This window comes from Lissotriton vulgaris, chromosome 4_1 (assembly GCF_964263255.1).
Source record: "Lissotriton vulgaris chromosome 4_1, aLisVul1.2, whole genome shotgun sequence".
Taxonomy (NCBI): Eukaryota; Metazoa; Chordata; class Amphibia; order Caudata; family Salamandridae; genus Lissotriton; species Lissotriton vulgaris.
In genome coordinates this window covers 1,096,628,527-1,096,644,338 of record NC_141691.1, presented here as the reverse complement: position 1 = coordinate 1,096,644,338, position 15,812 = coordinate 1,096,628,527, and the positions used below count along the sequence as shown (strand labels likewise).

The 15,812-nt window shown below is 45.5% G+C and overlaps 1 protein-coding gene across 1 annotated transcript in view; it reads right to left on the bottom strand.

The window, feature by feature from the left end:
- The window catches only part of ERP44 (endoplasmic reticulum protein 44), a 444,092-nt gene that overhangs the window by 238,706 nt on the left and 189,574 nt on the right, over nt 1–15,812 (bottom strand). Inside the window, exon 4 of the mRNA XM_086967410.1 lies at nt 12,880–12,996. Coding sequence (XP_086823536.1) covers nt 12,880–12,996 — 117 coding nt within the window. The remainder of the gene's footprint in view (nt 1–12,879; nt 12,997–15,812) is intronic.

The following is a 15,812-nucleotide window of genomic DNA, read 5'->3' as shown; positions in this document are numbered from 1 at the left end:
TGCGAGGTGCAATAATAGGAGGTGTGTAAGTAAGCGCCAGACAATAGCCATGCTGGATAATATCCAACACCCACTGGTCTGAGGTGACAGTTTGCAATTTTAGTAAGACATTTTTCAGCTGTCCCCAGACTGGTCAGGAGTAGAAGAGGGAAGTCGGGGTTTTGTGGCAGGCGTAGCTCCATTTAGGTAACTACCCTTGCCTCTGGAGTTGTCCCTGTAGGACACTCTTAAATAATCCCTCGGAGAGTACTGCTGGCCATGTTTGCGCTGATAAGAGGTGAAGGTATCCGAGATGGTGGTCTTTGAATCTCCACGGTAGGTGGGGCGGCGAAAAAAGCTACAGGGAGCTGGTGTTTGCAGTGCCCCCATTGCTTTTGCCATCTCTGTGCTCTTTATTTTTTCTAAAGTTAAATCCACCTGGGGGTAAGAAAGGTGGTCGCCAACACATGGCATGCTCAGTAGATTTTGCTGGACCTCTGGCTTAAAGCCAAAGATGCGGAGCCATGCATGCTTTTGGAGGAGAATGCTGTTGTTTACCCACTCCCCCGCAGCAGTGTCAGCTGAATCTAGGGCACAACAAATGAATGTGTTTGAAATGAGCTTGCCCTCCGATACAGTTTGTTGGAACCTTTTACTGTGGTCCTCACTGAGGTATTGGAGAAGGTCCTCCCATTTCGTCCCAGTGGGCATGGTCATACCATGCCAGGAGGCCCGCAGAATTTGCCTGTGGTTGGCTGATTGCACTGCTACTGTTTCCCCACAGCAATACATTTGCTCTCTTTTACTGGTGGCAGGGTATCGCAGCTGGCCTGGAAGTTTGCTCGTTTACGGGCAGAGGTGATGACCAGAGAGTCTGGTGGAAGCGGACCACAACATAAATCGAGACAGATGGAGAGGCCTTATATTTTTGGGCCACCCTGGGTGTTAATTCCCTAGCTCTGACAAGGTATTTAAAAATGTCTGGGATGTGACAAAGTATGCCCTAGAGCATTGAGAGATATTGGGTGGAGCGGTGAGTGCAGGAAAGGGTTTAAAAAAGGAAGCACTCCTGTAAGTGCTACTTGTGAAGTTTCACTTGGTGAAAGGCAACCAGCCCTTCCGATGAGTTCTTGGTGTGACGTAGAGTCATCAGGAGGGGAGGGGCCGGCAAGGTAAAGATCAGGGTCTGTATACCCTGGTGGTTCTACGTCATAGGAGTACCATGGGTCATCCTACAGAGGAGTATAAAATGTGTTCTCCCTCCCACCATGCCCACCTTGTGTCCGCATGTGGACATCCCTGGGATGTAATGTCAAATAGATCCCCTAGAGAATTAGGTGGGGAGTGCATGGGCAAAGGGCGGGGAACATGAGGTGGTGGTGCAAGAGGTAAGGGGCTGGTGGCCTTATCTGCCTACTTGCGTATTTTTGCAGCAACCGGAGTGTCCAAGGCTCTCTGAAATGATAGCTGTCATTTTGACAATGGCGCGGCAGAGGCAAAAAGGCAGGCAAGGATGCGGCCTATTTGAGGGTGTTTGATGAGACATTTTTACTTCGAATCAAGCTGTTGCTGTAGTTTATGAAGGATGGGCTCAACTGTTGTGCTGGAGTCAGGCTTGGACATCGACTTCGAAGTCTTCGGGTCCGAAAGAGTCTTGTATCAGTGCCAATGTTGCGCTCAGTGCTGAAATGGATGAATTTGAGCACTTGGCTCGGAAAGGCTTCCTCAGCACAGAGCTGGGCAGGGCACCCAAAGCATTTCAGTGCCTACCAAAAGGAAGCAGGGGGCCGAAAGCCTCTGTCTGGTGTCCCAGAGGGGCTGCCTGCTTTTTAGCAGATGGTGTCTAGAGGGAAGTAGTGCCATACTCACATTCTGCTGCGTAGGTGCTCAATCTCCAGTTCGAACTCCAAGCCGGAACTGGAGCTGCCTTAAATGGAGAAGGACTCTTCATCAGATGGCTGTGGATGTTTGGAACTGAAAAAGTCTGGTGTTTCTTCCATGGTCCTCCATGACATCTCAAAACAACATGCGCAACGGTTGCAAAGAGTTTTCTTGGAGTGAAAGGCATCGCAGTCAGCCTCACTGTGTTCGGGCGACAGGCACAAATTACAGACCTGATGTAAGTCAGTCTGAGGGTATTTGGCGTGGCAGCGAGGACAATACCAAAAGGGTATTTGGTCCATCACGGTCGAGACACTCTCAAGAGATGCCATGTACACGGGTGTAGGCCCTGATGGGCGAGATCCAGGAGGGGCCACGATCGATATGGATTCGGCTCGATTGAAATATTCGAACGTCGAAACGCAAGGGAACTAGAGACAATAAAAACAGAGTGGACTCAAAAAGAGCACGGCAAACGGTGTCAAACCGGAGCACACGTCTTAAGCTGATGGCAGAAAGAAAATCTAACAATGGAGTCGACGCCCAAGCACATTATCACCAAAGGGAGGCGTAGCTACCTCGTGACTCGGAAGACTTCTTCAAAGAAAAACAACCTGAACATATCTGGACCCAACACTAAATGGCAGGAGTTTGCAGAGCGTGTGTATCTACAGCCACACATGCCTCAAAGATGCCTCTTCTTGTTCTCTTTCTTCACAGCCTTGAGATCGTTGGTGGGACTGCTAGTAGCAGCAGAACACTGTGTATAAAGAACTGAGAGAAGACTGTAGCGGTCCTACGCAGTCACCCAGTATGCAGTCAAGTTTCAACAACAGGAGTATCAAAGGGCTTCCCTGCCCACGGCAACAACCACAAATGCCACCAAGCCCAGCTGCTTAGCTCTGCCTGTCCCAACATTCTGCTGTGTTCTAAAGACAAACCGCAAACAGCACTTGTAGGCTGCGGAATACTGCCTAGGTTCACACAAGAGATTTCACTGTCCACACCACTTGGATTTTGCGGGGATGAGTCCATCCCACCACTGGGTTTGCTTCAAGATGGCTGAGTTGGGCCGCCTGTAACAGATACACCACCTTGATCTCTAGGTCTGTGATGAGTAACAGGGCCGAAGGGGAAGAACAATCGTCTCTTGCACACCCTCAGCCCATACTAACCTTCTCCCGAGCTTTCAGGCACCATGAAGTGTCTATTGCAAGAAGCACCGCTGGAACTCAGAAAGCAGTTGCTTGGGAGCAGGGCTAGCCCTGCTTCTGCAAGATTAGACTTTTTAACTCAAGACTTCAGTTCACAGTCTGGTTGGCAAAGGTAATGGTGCTGTTACAAGTGAATGTGCCACCTATGTTGGAATCTTTTCTTTCATTTTCATGAAAAGGAAATAATAAAAGGAAAGTCACTGAATACAAGCATATTTTAATATCTCAGATTTCACATGTCAAAGTATCATGTATAATGCAATAAAGTATAAACTGTTATTTGAATTGTATTCCTGGACATGTGTCTTATAGTAATTACTATGTTTTTGGGCTTTCATTGCATCTTATTTCACTGGAATTCTAGAGTAAGATCTCTGAAATCTACTTTAATGTAGCACAACATCCAATCACCTTCACAGTATTGTTCAAGCGTTTTTAAGTCCCTGATTTACCATGCCTGTCCTTTGTGAGTTATCATTTGATATGTTTTCATGTGACAAATATGCCCTTTAGTAATCCCCACATATAGTGTGTTTTGTTGTTAAAAGTGCAGTAAAGACATCTGCCCCATCACTGCAGAATGCAACACCTTGTAGTCAATTCTATAGCTTAGGTAGCAGACCTTTCTGTCAGCCTTGGGTTATTGTACATTTAGCTGATAATAGCAAAATGGATGTAAATCCTCTTGAATGCACCTTAAAGTCAACTACATATGCGAGTAATGTGATTATCAGAGCCATTTCAAATTGTGCATGTGCATTGACTAGGTATACTTTGCAGGTTTGGTTTCCGTGCATTGGAGGAGGCGAGATCACTTGAGCAGAGCAGAAACCTGAGCAGAAGTAGCGAGCATTTCGCTCCGTAGCGGGTGCAGGTGCAGCAAGGCCCAGCAGGGCAGTACTCATACTAGCTCCAAGGACCCCCTGCTTAAGGGAAGAGTCTTGTTGCAGACAGGTAGCCAACGCGGTAAGCGGCAAGCCTGGTCGCCATAAGCAGGTGGCCACAGTGAGAGCGAGCACTGTGTTACGAAGGCTGCCCGATTAGATAGAGTGCAGCATGTGACCCCGCCCTGTGTGTATCGCTTGCTTTCCCTTTGCCACCCCTTGGCCTGCTCCCTGCTGGAAAAGCCATATTCCCCCCTTAAAGAGCACAACCGCCCCCAGTTTAAAAGGCAGCACTCTAGTAATAACAACAGAAGTAAACCATAAGTGCAAGTGCAATTATGCCTACGCAAGTTGCGGTTTGAGAAGGTTATTTCTTCCACTTTGATCACAGCACGGTCCTACGGACTGGAGGAGGCCTGCACGTGTTATGTTGAGTCACCGTGCAGAGACGTACAGTGCTGTACTGAGTGCTCAGTTTGTGGCAAGTGGTGTCCGCGGGGGACGGAGACATGGGACACTTTGGAGAGGAGCTGGCGAGAGATCATCTTAGCCATAGCCCTATCTCAGCTCTACTACATCTACAACTACAAGCGTAAGCCTGGCCTTGGCCTAAGCTTCAGCCCGCGAGGTGAAGGCTGGTCTTCGACTCTCTGGAAGACACAGTGCAGCAGGAAGGAGGAAGGCATCAGTGGCAACAGAGTGAGAGCGGAGAGCTGAGAGTTGGAGAGTCCAGATCCAGTTTGGAGATAGTGGACGGATGAGTGGAGAGCGGTACAAAGAGCGAAGGGCTTGACGTGGTCGGAATGTCGAAGCGCGCTAATTGGATGTAGTGAGTGGAGGTAGGAGTCAGCCAGGTCCGCAACCAAGCCCGTGCAAGATGACCTCGATAAAATTACACTCGGGCGCATGCTCTCCTCTTCTCCAAGTCAATCCCATAAATTGAGAAGATCTTTTAGTGGCACCAGACAATTACAGCAACTTTTCTATAAATCCCACCCTGTCATTACTGGCTTTTTCAGAAAGATGCCCCGGATTTCTCCCGAGGTGGCAGCAGTGGTCCAAGAAGGCCAGACCTACAATTTCCATACTGCAACGTCTTCATCGATACCCCTCGCAGAAGCACAGGGAACCCTTGGTAGTCTTGAGGGGTGCAAGGTGCAGTCTTGTGAAGGGACCCAGGCCTGGGCTCAGATCTCTGAAAGAGTGTAGGACGCTCCTAGTGAGCAACCACTTGATGTTCCCCTCTGTGCAATTTTGGACTTGGATTCCCTTGTTATTCAGCAGTCAGCCAATCACTTCATTAAATCAGTCACTCAGTCAAAATACACTTTATTCGATTTGATTAAAATCATAAAAGCAATAAAAACATTAAAAAGACATTTTAAGAATACTGTGCAAATGAAGCAGGACATAGTTCATACAGGATACAGTGGTACAGATAAAATGCATAGTACAGGAAAAGTGCCAATCTGAATATGATTTAAAAAAGAAGAAAAAGGTTTACATAAATGCAGCGTTATAAATACGAGCTTAAAAACAGGGTTCTATGGTCAAGCTTTTTGATCTAATCCTGTGGGACGCCGCTAAAAAACTGGCTACACAGAAGATGACGCGAACACTACATAAAGACTGTAGGTAAACAAAAGCAGGCCTGACCTGTATAAAACCCGCCTCTTTCAGTAAAGGCACCAAATATTTATTCCTGGGAATCGTGTACATACTGCAAAACATGATAAAATGCATGGAGTCCTGTATGGAGAATGCGTCGCAGACACAGGGGGGGCCACTCTCCGGTTTACATCATGTATGATATGTGGCTAAGGCGTAATGTATCAGATTAAATCTGAATTTGGTTAACAGAAGCCTGTGGAACGGCTAAGTAACAATTTTTAAATAAGGTTCCAAGGAGGGTGAGCTTAACAACAAATAGTGTTGTCTGACTGTAGGTTTCGCTAGTTCCGCTTCTTCCCGGGTAATTCTTGCCAGGTCCATAACATTTCTTTTGGTCCATATCACATCCTCCCGCCTAATACTGGATGGAGTTATAAATAGGTCAGGACGGCCTAGTCGTGCAAAGGTCTGTTTTATGTATTCTAGCCAGGAAATTCTCTTTGCGTGATCTAATGACATCACATCTGCTAAGATGGAGTGATTTAGCGATAGCTCGTCATTCAACCATGTCTTCAGCCAGAAAAGTAAGGGGGCCATCCTGATCTTGTCGGTGACATAGTCAAGACCCACCTCCCCATGCAATGAAAATGTAGTAGTAGACTGGGGGTAGATAACAGGCGTCTCAGGAATTTATTTTCTGCTTTTTGTATCGGGTCTAGTGATGCATAGCCCCATAATGATATACCGTAGAGAACAATGGAAATACATTTGGAGTCATAGATTTTTAACAGGGCATCCATGGGTCTGGCTCCTAACCTTTTAGAAAAGCTCAACAAGGCGGAAGTTGCTCTCACCAAGGACAGGCTTTTGGCCTTTACTTGTGAACCCCATGTAGCCCTCTCATCAAACATCACGCCTAGGTAAGGAAAAGTACCTACTCCGACCACGGCTTCCCCTTTGCAGTAAAAAGATATGTTTTTCCTCTTCTTACTATGTCGTCCTAGCACCATTGTATGAGATTTCTTTGCATTGATCTTTAGGTCCAGCTGGTCCATAAATGAACCAAAAGAATCAAGCAAATGCTGAAGGCCTAACCCTGTGCGTGCGATTAGGACCGCGTCGACCGCGAATAGGAGGGCTGGTAACTTTGCTTCTCCTATACGCGGAACGTCCCCCTCAGCAGCCTCAAGATGTTTACCCAGGCCATTTATGTAGATGGTAAAAAGGAGGGGGGCCAGGATACAGCCCTGGCGTACTCCTCTTAGGGATTTGAAGTGGCTTGTACACCGCCCCTCATTTGGGCAAATAAATCTTGATGTAGCGAAGCTAAAAAGTGAATGAGAGGCTTATCCACACCCATCTGGTCAAGGACTCTCCACAGTTTTGATCTGTTAACGAGATCAAAAGCAGAGGAGAGGTCTATGAAAGCTAGAAACAGAGACCCCTACTTGGCTACTGTGTATTTAGATATTATCAGGTGCAAGTTGGAGCACTGGTCCACTGTATCCCGTTTTGCTCTAAAGCCATATTGGATATTTGTTAGCCACCCACAACTATCAATATTGTCTCTTAATGTGTGTAGGAGAACTCTGCCTAGAATCTTGATAGCCGAGTCTAAGAGAGATATTGGCCTGTAACAGCTTGGGTCGTCGCGTTGCCCTTTCTTAAAAATTGGAACAATTATAGAGGTGGTCGAAGGGACAGGGAAAATTTTGGAATTTGCAGCTGTGAACACATTTGTTAAGATCCTTGCCCACTTTTTGGGAGAATGTCTGTAGAAGTCCGCGGGGACCCCATCTGGCCCTGGTGCCTTCTTTTTAGATGTGTCCTCCATTGCCTTTTCCACGTCCTCGACCGAGAACGGCAAAGGATCGAACTCACCCCGCTCCCATTGGGCGTCCTCAGTTACAATATCACTGTCACTGTCCCCGTATACACCCCTAAAATGGTTCATCCATTTATCATCTGGGATGATACATTCAATGACAGTGTTGTCCCCTTCAGAAAAATAAGGATGATTGACTATGGACCAGAATTGTGCGCTATTATGTAGCACATCACAAGAAAGTAGGTCTTCCCAGGCCTTCATTTTAATTTCACATTTCCTGCCATTAATGATTTTCTTGTACTCTCTTCTTAAGCTGGCCACCACTACCTTGTCTCTGGGAATCAATTTTAAACCTAGCATCAGTAACTTGTGGGCTTTGGAACACTTGGCATTGAACCAGCGATGCAATTTGGGCCGATCTTGTTCTGTTTGGTTACTAAGGACCAGCAACACGGGAGCATATACTTTCGAAGCCCCTCACCACCTCTAACGGGGTAGCCTGTGAGTTCTGGCAGGTAACTAATTGTTCTTCTATTGTGGGTAACAATTTGGCCATAAAATCTTCAGGAATCACTTTTGACCAATTGATCCTTCTTCCTTGGTCCACCAAACATAAAGTGTTACTGTTGGCCATAGGGCGATGAGTCAAAGCAGTCAAGGAAAGATTGTATGACTGAGGCTTTACAGGTTGTCTAACCAGCCACGGGGGCACCCATAAGGAATCACATGAAGACGGCAGTGCGGATGATCACCTAGGCGATAATCCCATGGTGGAGAAGGCAATGTTATATGAAGTGCAAACGCCAGGGGAGACTTAACACTCCTGGACATTGATTTAGAAGCTCAAACAAGGGTCTTGGGAGACCATCTTGACTTTATGCATAAGGATGATCAGTTAATAAGTGGGCCTAGGGAGAAAAAAAACACTCCAATTTCAAACTCCTCTCCTAGGCGTCTTTCTATGCCTTTCTTCTATTGTAGCAAAAGTTTTTTTTATATTTATTTATTTAATGCGATTTTATATAGCACAAACTTTACCCGAAGGTGTCAGAGCGCTTTACATAAGAACCAGTTGCAAAACATAAGGACTTAGGATTACATGCGTTACATAAAAGATACAAACCGAAAAAAATTGCAAATGTACATGATGTAAAGTCACACAAGGAAGAGATACAAACAGAAAGAAAAATTGCAAATGTACAGATAGTAAAGTCACTCAAGGAGAGGATACAAATGGATATACTCTAAGAGTCACATAGGAATGGTAGAGAGTACTGAGGTCTACTGCATATACTAGTGATCAGAGATATCTCTATATACATATATATACAAATAGTAGATTTGGGTGGGAGTAGGGAGGGATACTGGGGTATGGAAAAAAGGCAAATCAGAAACATTTGAGGATCGTCAGGGGGAAACGAGGGAGAAGGGTAAAGGCAGAGGGAACGGACAAGATGGTGGGCCAGGGTCAGGAGAAGGAAGCGGCTGAGAGCAGCAGCAAAATGGCGGCCATCGAGGAGCAGAGCAGAGGGGGGCAGCCAAAGTAGCAAGGAGGGAAAGGGATTGGGGGACCACCGAAGCCAAAACGAGTCGATTAGATGGGCAAACGCTCGTGGGTCACTGGGCAGCAGAGTCGCCGAGGATGTTCAAAGGCACAGTCTCTGGGTCGCAAGGGCAGCAGTGCCCCTCAGGCTGCACGCAGCACGCCAAATGTCTGTGGAAGTCCACGAGGGTGCCAGAGATTCAGTCCAGGGAAGGCGCGCACCCCCAGGTTAAGACAGAAAAGCCCGGGGGCGTCACTCTGTAGTGTCGAGATTCTCCCCGAAACTGCACCCCTGTACCTGCCTGGCTCACAACCGAAATGAGTAAAATTAGAGATTTGGTGTGCCCTCAGATTATCTTGTTTGTATTGGAAAAAATCTTAAATTCTATATTGTCTTTATTAGATAAATCTATATTTAGCTCTGATCACATACTAGAAATGATTTCTGTAATGCTATTTGAAGTTCAAAAGGTCAATAAGTCTGACACTACTAAGTCTACTCCTACGATTCAACCCCAGATAGGAGAACGCCAAACAATAGACCAGTACTATATGTTCACTCGGAGACGCCTCCGTACAGGCAGGAACCCCTCATCTCCAGATTTCGCCCATGGTTCCTTTGTGCAATCTCGAAAAGGAAGAGTTTTGTTTAAGTACACTATTCAAGGAGGCAGAAATGAGCCCCCCACCGGAGAAGTCCACCTTAAAAATCTTCCCTCTGTTTAAGAAGGGTAGAATGGGGTGCGCCGGAGAAGTCGAGAAAATCAGGGGCCAAACCAAGCAGGTAAGGAGGTTGGGAGGGGAGGGGAGGCTTTAATCTCTCCCACCACTCAGGTACACTCCCCTATAGGCACCCAGGTACACTCCCCTTTACTGCCAGGGAAGGGAGGACTGAAAGTAGGCAAGAGGGAAAGCCCAGTAATAAATCAAAAGGAGTAAAACATGACAAAGAAACATAAAAAAATGAGATGATTCTCTAAACAAAAAGCGTCAAAATTGCATTTTTTACTCAGATCTTGTAAAGCCAGAGCGAAACCCATTTAATAATGGAGAAGGAAGGCCCCAAGTCTCTGTTAGCAGATGGCAACCCAAGAGATCCCACCAGAGTGCCAATGGTACCAGCTGGGAGAATAGAGGACTCTGGACCAGTAGTACCCCCACCAAGCCAGTTGTCGCAGTCCCTCCAGGCAATCCATTCTCCCTTGCCTAATGAGATAGTTGATCAAATGGGAGGGGAAATGCGAATTGGTTATGGTGTATCCTCGCTACAGCCAGGATCTGGGGTAATTGATTCCAGGGTGGATGGTAACTTAGAGGGAGGGCCCTAACTTCTAATTATTACACAGGCTGGGCTGAATAGAACACACACAGGAACCACATCTTCTTTCAATAGAAATATTGAGGCACCAACTTCCAATATTGTCCCATACATGAACATTCAACCACATGGTGGCACACAAGCAATCATCCTCACCGATAGGGTACCTCTTTAGATCCCCTGGAGGGAAGCTCTAAATAAATCTAGTAATGTACAGACCAGCTTATCTCCTATTGGGGATTTTACCTGGCTTTCATAATGAAGCCACTCCGGTAAACAGAGGATTCATACTTCACTTATTCTCGGAATTAGAGGCATTAAAGCTGATAGCAAGTAAGGATATTCTAAATGTGTTGATTAATGTACAAGACACTCTTCCTTATTCTAGGGCCACTTTTGGCTCCTTGATAGTGGCCGATCTGGTCTTGCAGAACAGTGAGCATTTGTTAAAAAAAAAGAGGGCTCAACATAACATCCGTTATAGAACATGATGAATATCAAACTGTGGGCTCTAAATCTCATCATCTGAAAGCTCCAAGAGCTATTAATTCAGTGGTGCTAGATGCATTGGGCCTTGATACGGAGTACTCTGTGGTAAACACCAAAGATATAGTGGTCTCCGTGGACAGGAGGGGACCCACAATACATTTTCTGTCCGGTGTGCCAGTTGCCTTTCAGACTCCGGACATAGAAGATTAATCCGCCCAGTGGAGCTGGGTTGCAAGAGCTCTGAATAACACTAAACCGAAAGTAGCACGGAATGCTCCGTTGAGGGAGCCGAGGTGGCCTACTCTTGTCCTGGAATAAGGCCGGCCAGGGAACCAATGAAACGAAACTGAACTCCTTGAAAAATATGAACCCTTTAATCATATGCTTACAAGAAACGTGGTCCTCCAAAGAGTTTAAATGCGATGGCTACTTTGTTTATTCCTGCTTTGCCAAGCATTCAGAAAGGGGACAAGCTAGTTGAGTGGTCTTCATTTTGCTCAAAAACTCCATTAATTGGAACCAGAAGGTTTTCTGCCACCCCTCAAACATTTGAATATGTGTGAAGGTGGCAGGTTTTGGAGATTCTGGCAGGTTCACCTCCTTCCTTGTGGCAAACTTGGATATCCCTCCTGGGAGAAATTTTGATCATTTTTTGAGTGTACTTTTTTCTTTTATTTAGGATATAGCTATCAGGGAAGAGTGCCTCCTAGTGACAATAGTGGGGGACCTAAATGCCAAAATCTCGAACTCTGCATCGGGGATTCATGCCAACACTGACAGAGGAAATCTGGCACATTCCAGAGATTTTATTACCAAATAAAATAAAAACAGACCAACGGGGGTTCCTCCTGCTTGATAGCATCAGAAGTCTAGATCTTGTTATTCTAAATGGGAGAGGGCCCGCAGACAAAATAGCACGTTTCACTTTTCACTCATCACACTCAGAGCCTCTTAGACTATGTGATTGTTTCCTATCAAATGTTTGGGGCTTGTGATAATTTCTTTGTCCTCCCGTCGGTATTGAGCGACTATAGCATAATGGGTATGACAGTGGATTTTGATTTACCCATATTGGATACAGGGAATATTTGTCAGGGCACGGGTACTTTAAAAAAAGCAAATGGTCAATCCTTTTGGACGCAAAAAAACATTTCTGAAGTAGGCTCGATTGTGAAGAAAGTTTATGTGGAAAAGCACAGTTTTGCTCACGCCAATATTATACACTCATTTGAGGCCCAAATGGAGAAGATATGCGATTTAAGTTCTAGATCTACTGGACCTCGTCTATCTAAACAGGGTACGTCCCCTTTGATCCCTTTAAATCAAACAGTACAAAAAGGGCCAATATATTTCTTTAGTACATATATTATTAAAAACACAATTTATATAGTAAAACACCTAAAATACATCACAATGCATCAATTCAACATAATTAAAAACAAAACAATTCATAAAATCAGGACATAACATAACATCTTATGACACTTTTACCACAGAGAACCCTAGAAAATAGGGAAAAGAACAATGATAGACAGTACACTTTGTTTTTTAGCTCAATAATTCCCTAGTAATAATTTTAGCGAGATTTGCCTGGATACATATACTCCAACTTGTCCTCAGGATAATGTACAAAAATGTGTCAACGCGTTTTGATGGGTATCTGATTATTCCATCTTTATCAAAACAGTCATTATGTTGGAAGTATCCCGTGACCTGAAGAAGTCACAGGATACTTCCCGCATGTGACAAAACATGTGTTGGCTGGTTGCTTTTCGTTGTTTGATTCATTAAATACATTTATAGAACATACTGGTGTTGACCAAAGACATTCATTAAATACGAGACATAACCACTGTGGTTATATCCTCATCACTTGTGCCCAGGATTGCACTTCCAAATTCATATCACTGTTTGAACTGGAAATGCAACATTTTCCTAATCCACTCCCAGTAATCTAAGACCAATATGAAGTACATGTACAGCTTTTTGTGCAGGTTATCAGCGGTTAAAAACCACTGAAATGATAATTTAGCAAACAATACATAGTCACTACCGCTGATACAAACTCTCTTGGATGAAAACAGAACTGTAATGCTTAAAATACACCCAAACATATCCTGCTTCAGTCCTACCTCTCCATTTTCAAATGTTATCTCTCGAACAAGAGGAACACATTTATCTTGTGTCCAAGCATAGGTCAAGTCAAAATTGGTTAGAGAACCCAAGTAGACCATATCTGGGGCGTTTTCCTAAAAGTAAATAAGAATTACCAATTAGTTTGCTTACAGTTCTATCACACTACAACATTTCACCAAATATTGACAAACAGAATTAAAGATTTCTGTATCGTCACAACTGAGTCCCAGTAATAAATATAGGAGGAAATAAAGGATTGCTGGTATTATAATCAGAGTACTTATGATTACATAGCTCCAGTATATTAGCATATTTAACTGTTTTTGACAACACAGTATTACCGGAGGCAAAATAGTTCAAATACCCAATAACCTATTAGGGAATTTATTTTTCATAGAAAAGCTCTATCATACACTAACCTAAATATGTGCAAATTAGAAGCTCAAAGGCATACTGGCTGTTTGAAACAAGTGATTCAATTCAACAAGTTACTCATCTTCAGCAACACTTTCTGGTAGAGACTATCTAACCAGATTCCTGACCTTTTGAATATTCCCCAGGCATTCTGGGAACTTTTCAACAGTACCTCTGCGCTGGTAGGTAGTGCTGTGCCGCTTCAGACTGATGCAGTTCTGCTCTGAAAAGGAGATGTGGAGCCTGTATAGGCGTCACTCCACCACAATGAAAACATTTGCTTTCGAGGCTGGCCATGCCCCCAGATGCAGAACCCAAATAGCAATTTGATTGTGAGTGTGTGCAGATTCCTAGACTTGGGAAATCTTTAATGGGTTGAGTCCAAACACTGAACAGGGAGGATCGGTGAGCAATCTGCAGACTGATAAGAGTTTCTACCAGAAAGATCGTTACCAAAGGTAAGTAACTTGTTCTTCTGACAAAGACATCTAGTCGCAGATTCCTCACCTTCTGAGGCGGTACCAGTATGGAGGTGGTATTTCGATTGACCTAACCAGAAAGTCCTGCAGGACCGAGCATGCAAAATGTCCATCCAGCAAACCTGACTGATCAGACAATAGTGCTTTCTGACCATATGGAGGGACGCCCACGTAGCGGTCTGGCAAATGTCCAGGACAGGGACACCGCATGCAAACAAGGTGGTAGCAACTTTGACCCAAGGAAGAATGAAAACGCACTCCTTTTTGGCCAGTGCATAGCAGATCTTAATGCAAAGCATGATCCTGCAGGAGATGGTCCTCTTTCCCACAGCCTGGCTGTAGTAAAGAAGGATCTGCTTTCATGGTTGCAGCCCCCCCCCCATTTTGCTAGGTGTCAGTATGTTTTTGACTAATCTGACTGGGAACCTGCTAATCAGGACCCCTGTCACGGTGCTTTCTTCCTAAATTGATCATGGTAAGTACTTCTGTACATCCACAATTGGCTACTGGTATACCCTTGTAAGTCCCTATTATATGATACTAAGGTACCCAGGGCATAGGAACACCATTGGTCTTCCATGGGCTGCAGCATGTATTGTCCCACCCATGGGAGTTCACTTAAACTGTGACTATAGGGCTGCCATTGCAGCATGTGTGAGTTGGTGCTTGCATCTCACAACAGATAAAGGTTTCCTTATATCTGAAGTCACTGCACTTAAAACCCTTACGTCACCCCTAAGGTGGGCTCTTCAAACCTGTGGGCAGGGTGCTTGGTTATACGTGTGAGGGTGACCCTGCATGAGCAGGACACCCCTACAAGCCCCTTAGTCGATTCTCCAGGCTTTGTAAGTGTGGTCACCCATTTTGATATATATATAGTGGACGTCGGTCATTACGAGATGTCTAACTATATAGTGGCTGCACCGAACCCCGTCATGTTTGGTATCAAACATGTTGGAATCGTACCCCAACACCGATTCCAGTGTTGAAAGTATGATCCCATGTACTGGAGGACTACTTTGGGGCACTCCCTGTACCACCGGTGACAGCCTTTCATGGTCTGGCAGCAAGCTACTGCTGCTGTCTACCACAGACAAATTCTACCCTCCTGCTGCTGAGCCTAGCTCGAGCAGGGGAAGGTAGAACAATAGGTTTCCTGTCACAGAGAGGTGTGACCACCTCCCAGACATGACTTAGTGTATTGGGCTGGGGTGGGTGCCCTTTCCAGAACCACCAGACTGCTTTGAAGGGCACATTTGATGATCTCCTTGCATACTCCAGTTTGAGCCAGTTCAGGGAGCCATTGGCTCCTGCTCTGGTGTGAAACTGGACAAATGACATGGGAGTATCCTTCCCTCTGTCCAGCCCCTCCTCAAGGAGGAACCTCTGAGTCGTTCCAACCCTTTACCTAGGGTACTTGAGGGCTTACCTGTGGGTGGTTCCTTAGATTCGTTGTGGGCTAAGACCCAAGCCTGGAACCACCTCACTCTTCGAACTTCTGAGTACTTGGACTTTGCCTGGTACAGAGACGGCACCATGGATGCCTCTTGATGGTCCTGGTATCGCTGTTCTGCAAGTCTTCTTCGCTGTCTGTGTCTGTGCTTCTTCCAGTATCTTCAAAAGACCTGTGGGCATCAAGGACATCCAAAGTGATCTCATTTGGAGTGAAGGAGTCACTCCCCTGCATCAGTAGGCACTGCAACAAAGCTGACCGGTCTGCTGCTCCTGATGTCCCACGGGTTTTGAAAGGCTCAACCAAACAGGTGGTGGTTCTGCAACTCCCTCGAGGCCTGACCTGTCCTCTCTGCAATTTTGAGGCCAGTATCCCTGGTCAGAACCGCTGGGACAGAACCCCTGTGCACCACATCGACTTGCAGTTGCCAAGGCTTGTTGGCTCTGCACTCCAGAGATCGTCGGGCTACAAGGAGCTCCAGCATCACTTCCGGCCAAGTACAGCATCCTCACTGAACCCTCTGCACTGTGGCCATTCCTTCTTGGTGAGCCGTTTGAGGTTCTATTGCGATTCCTGTGCCTTT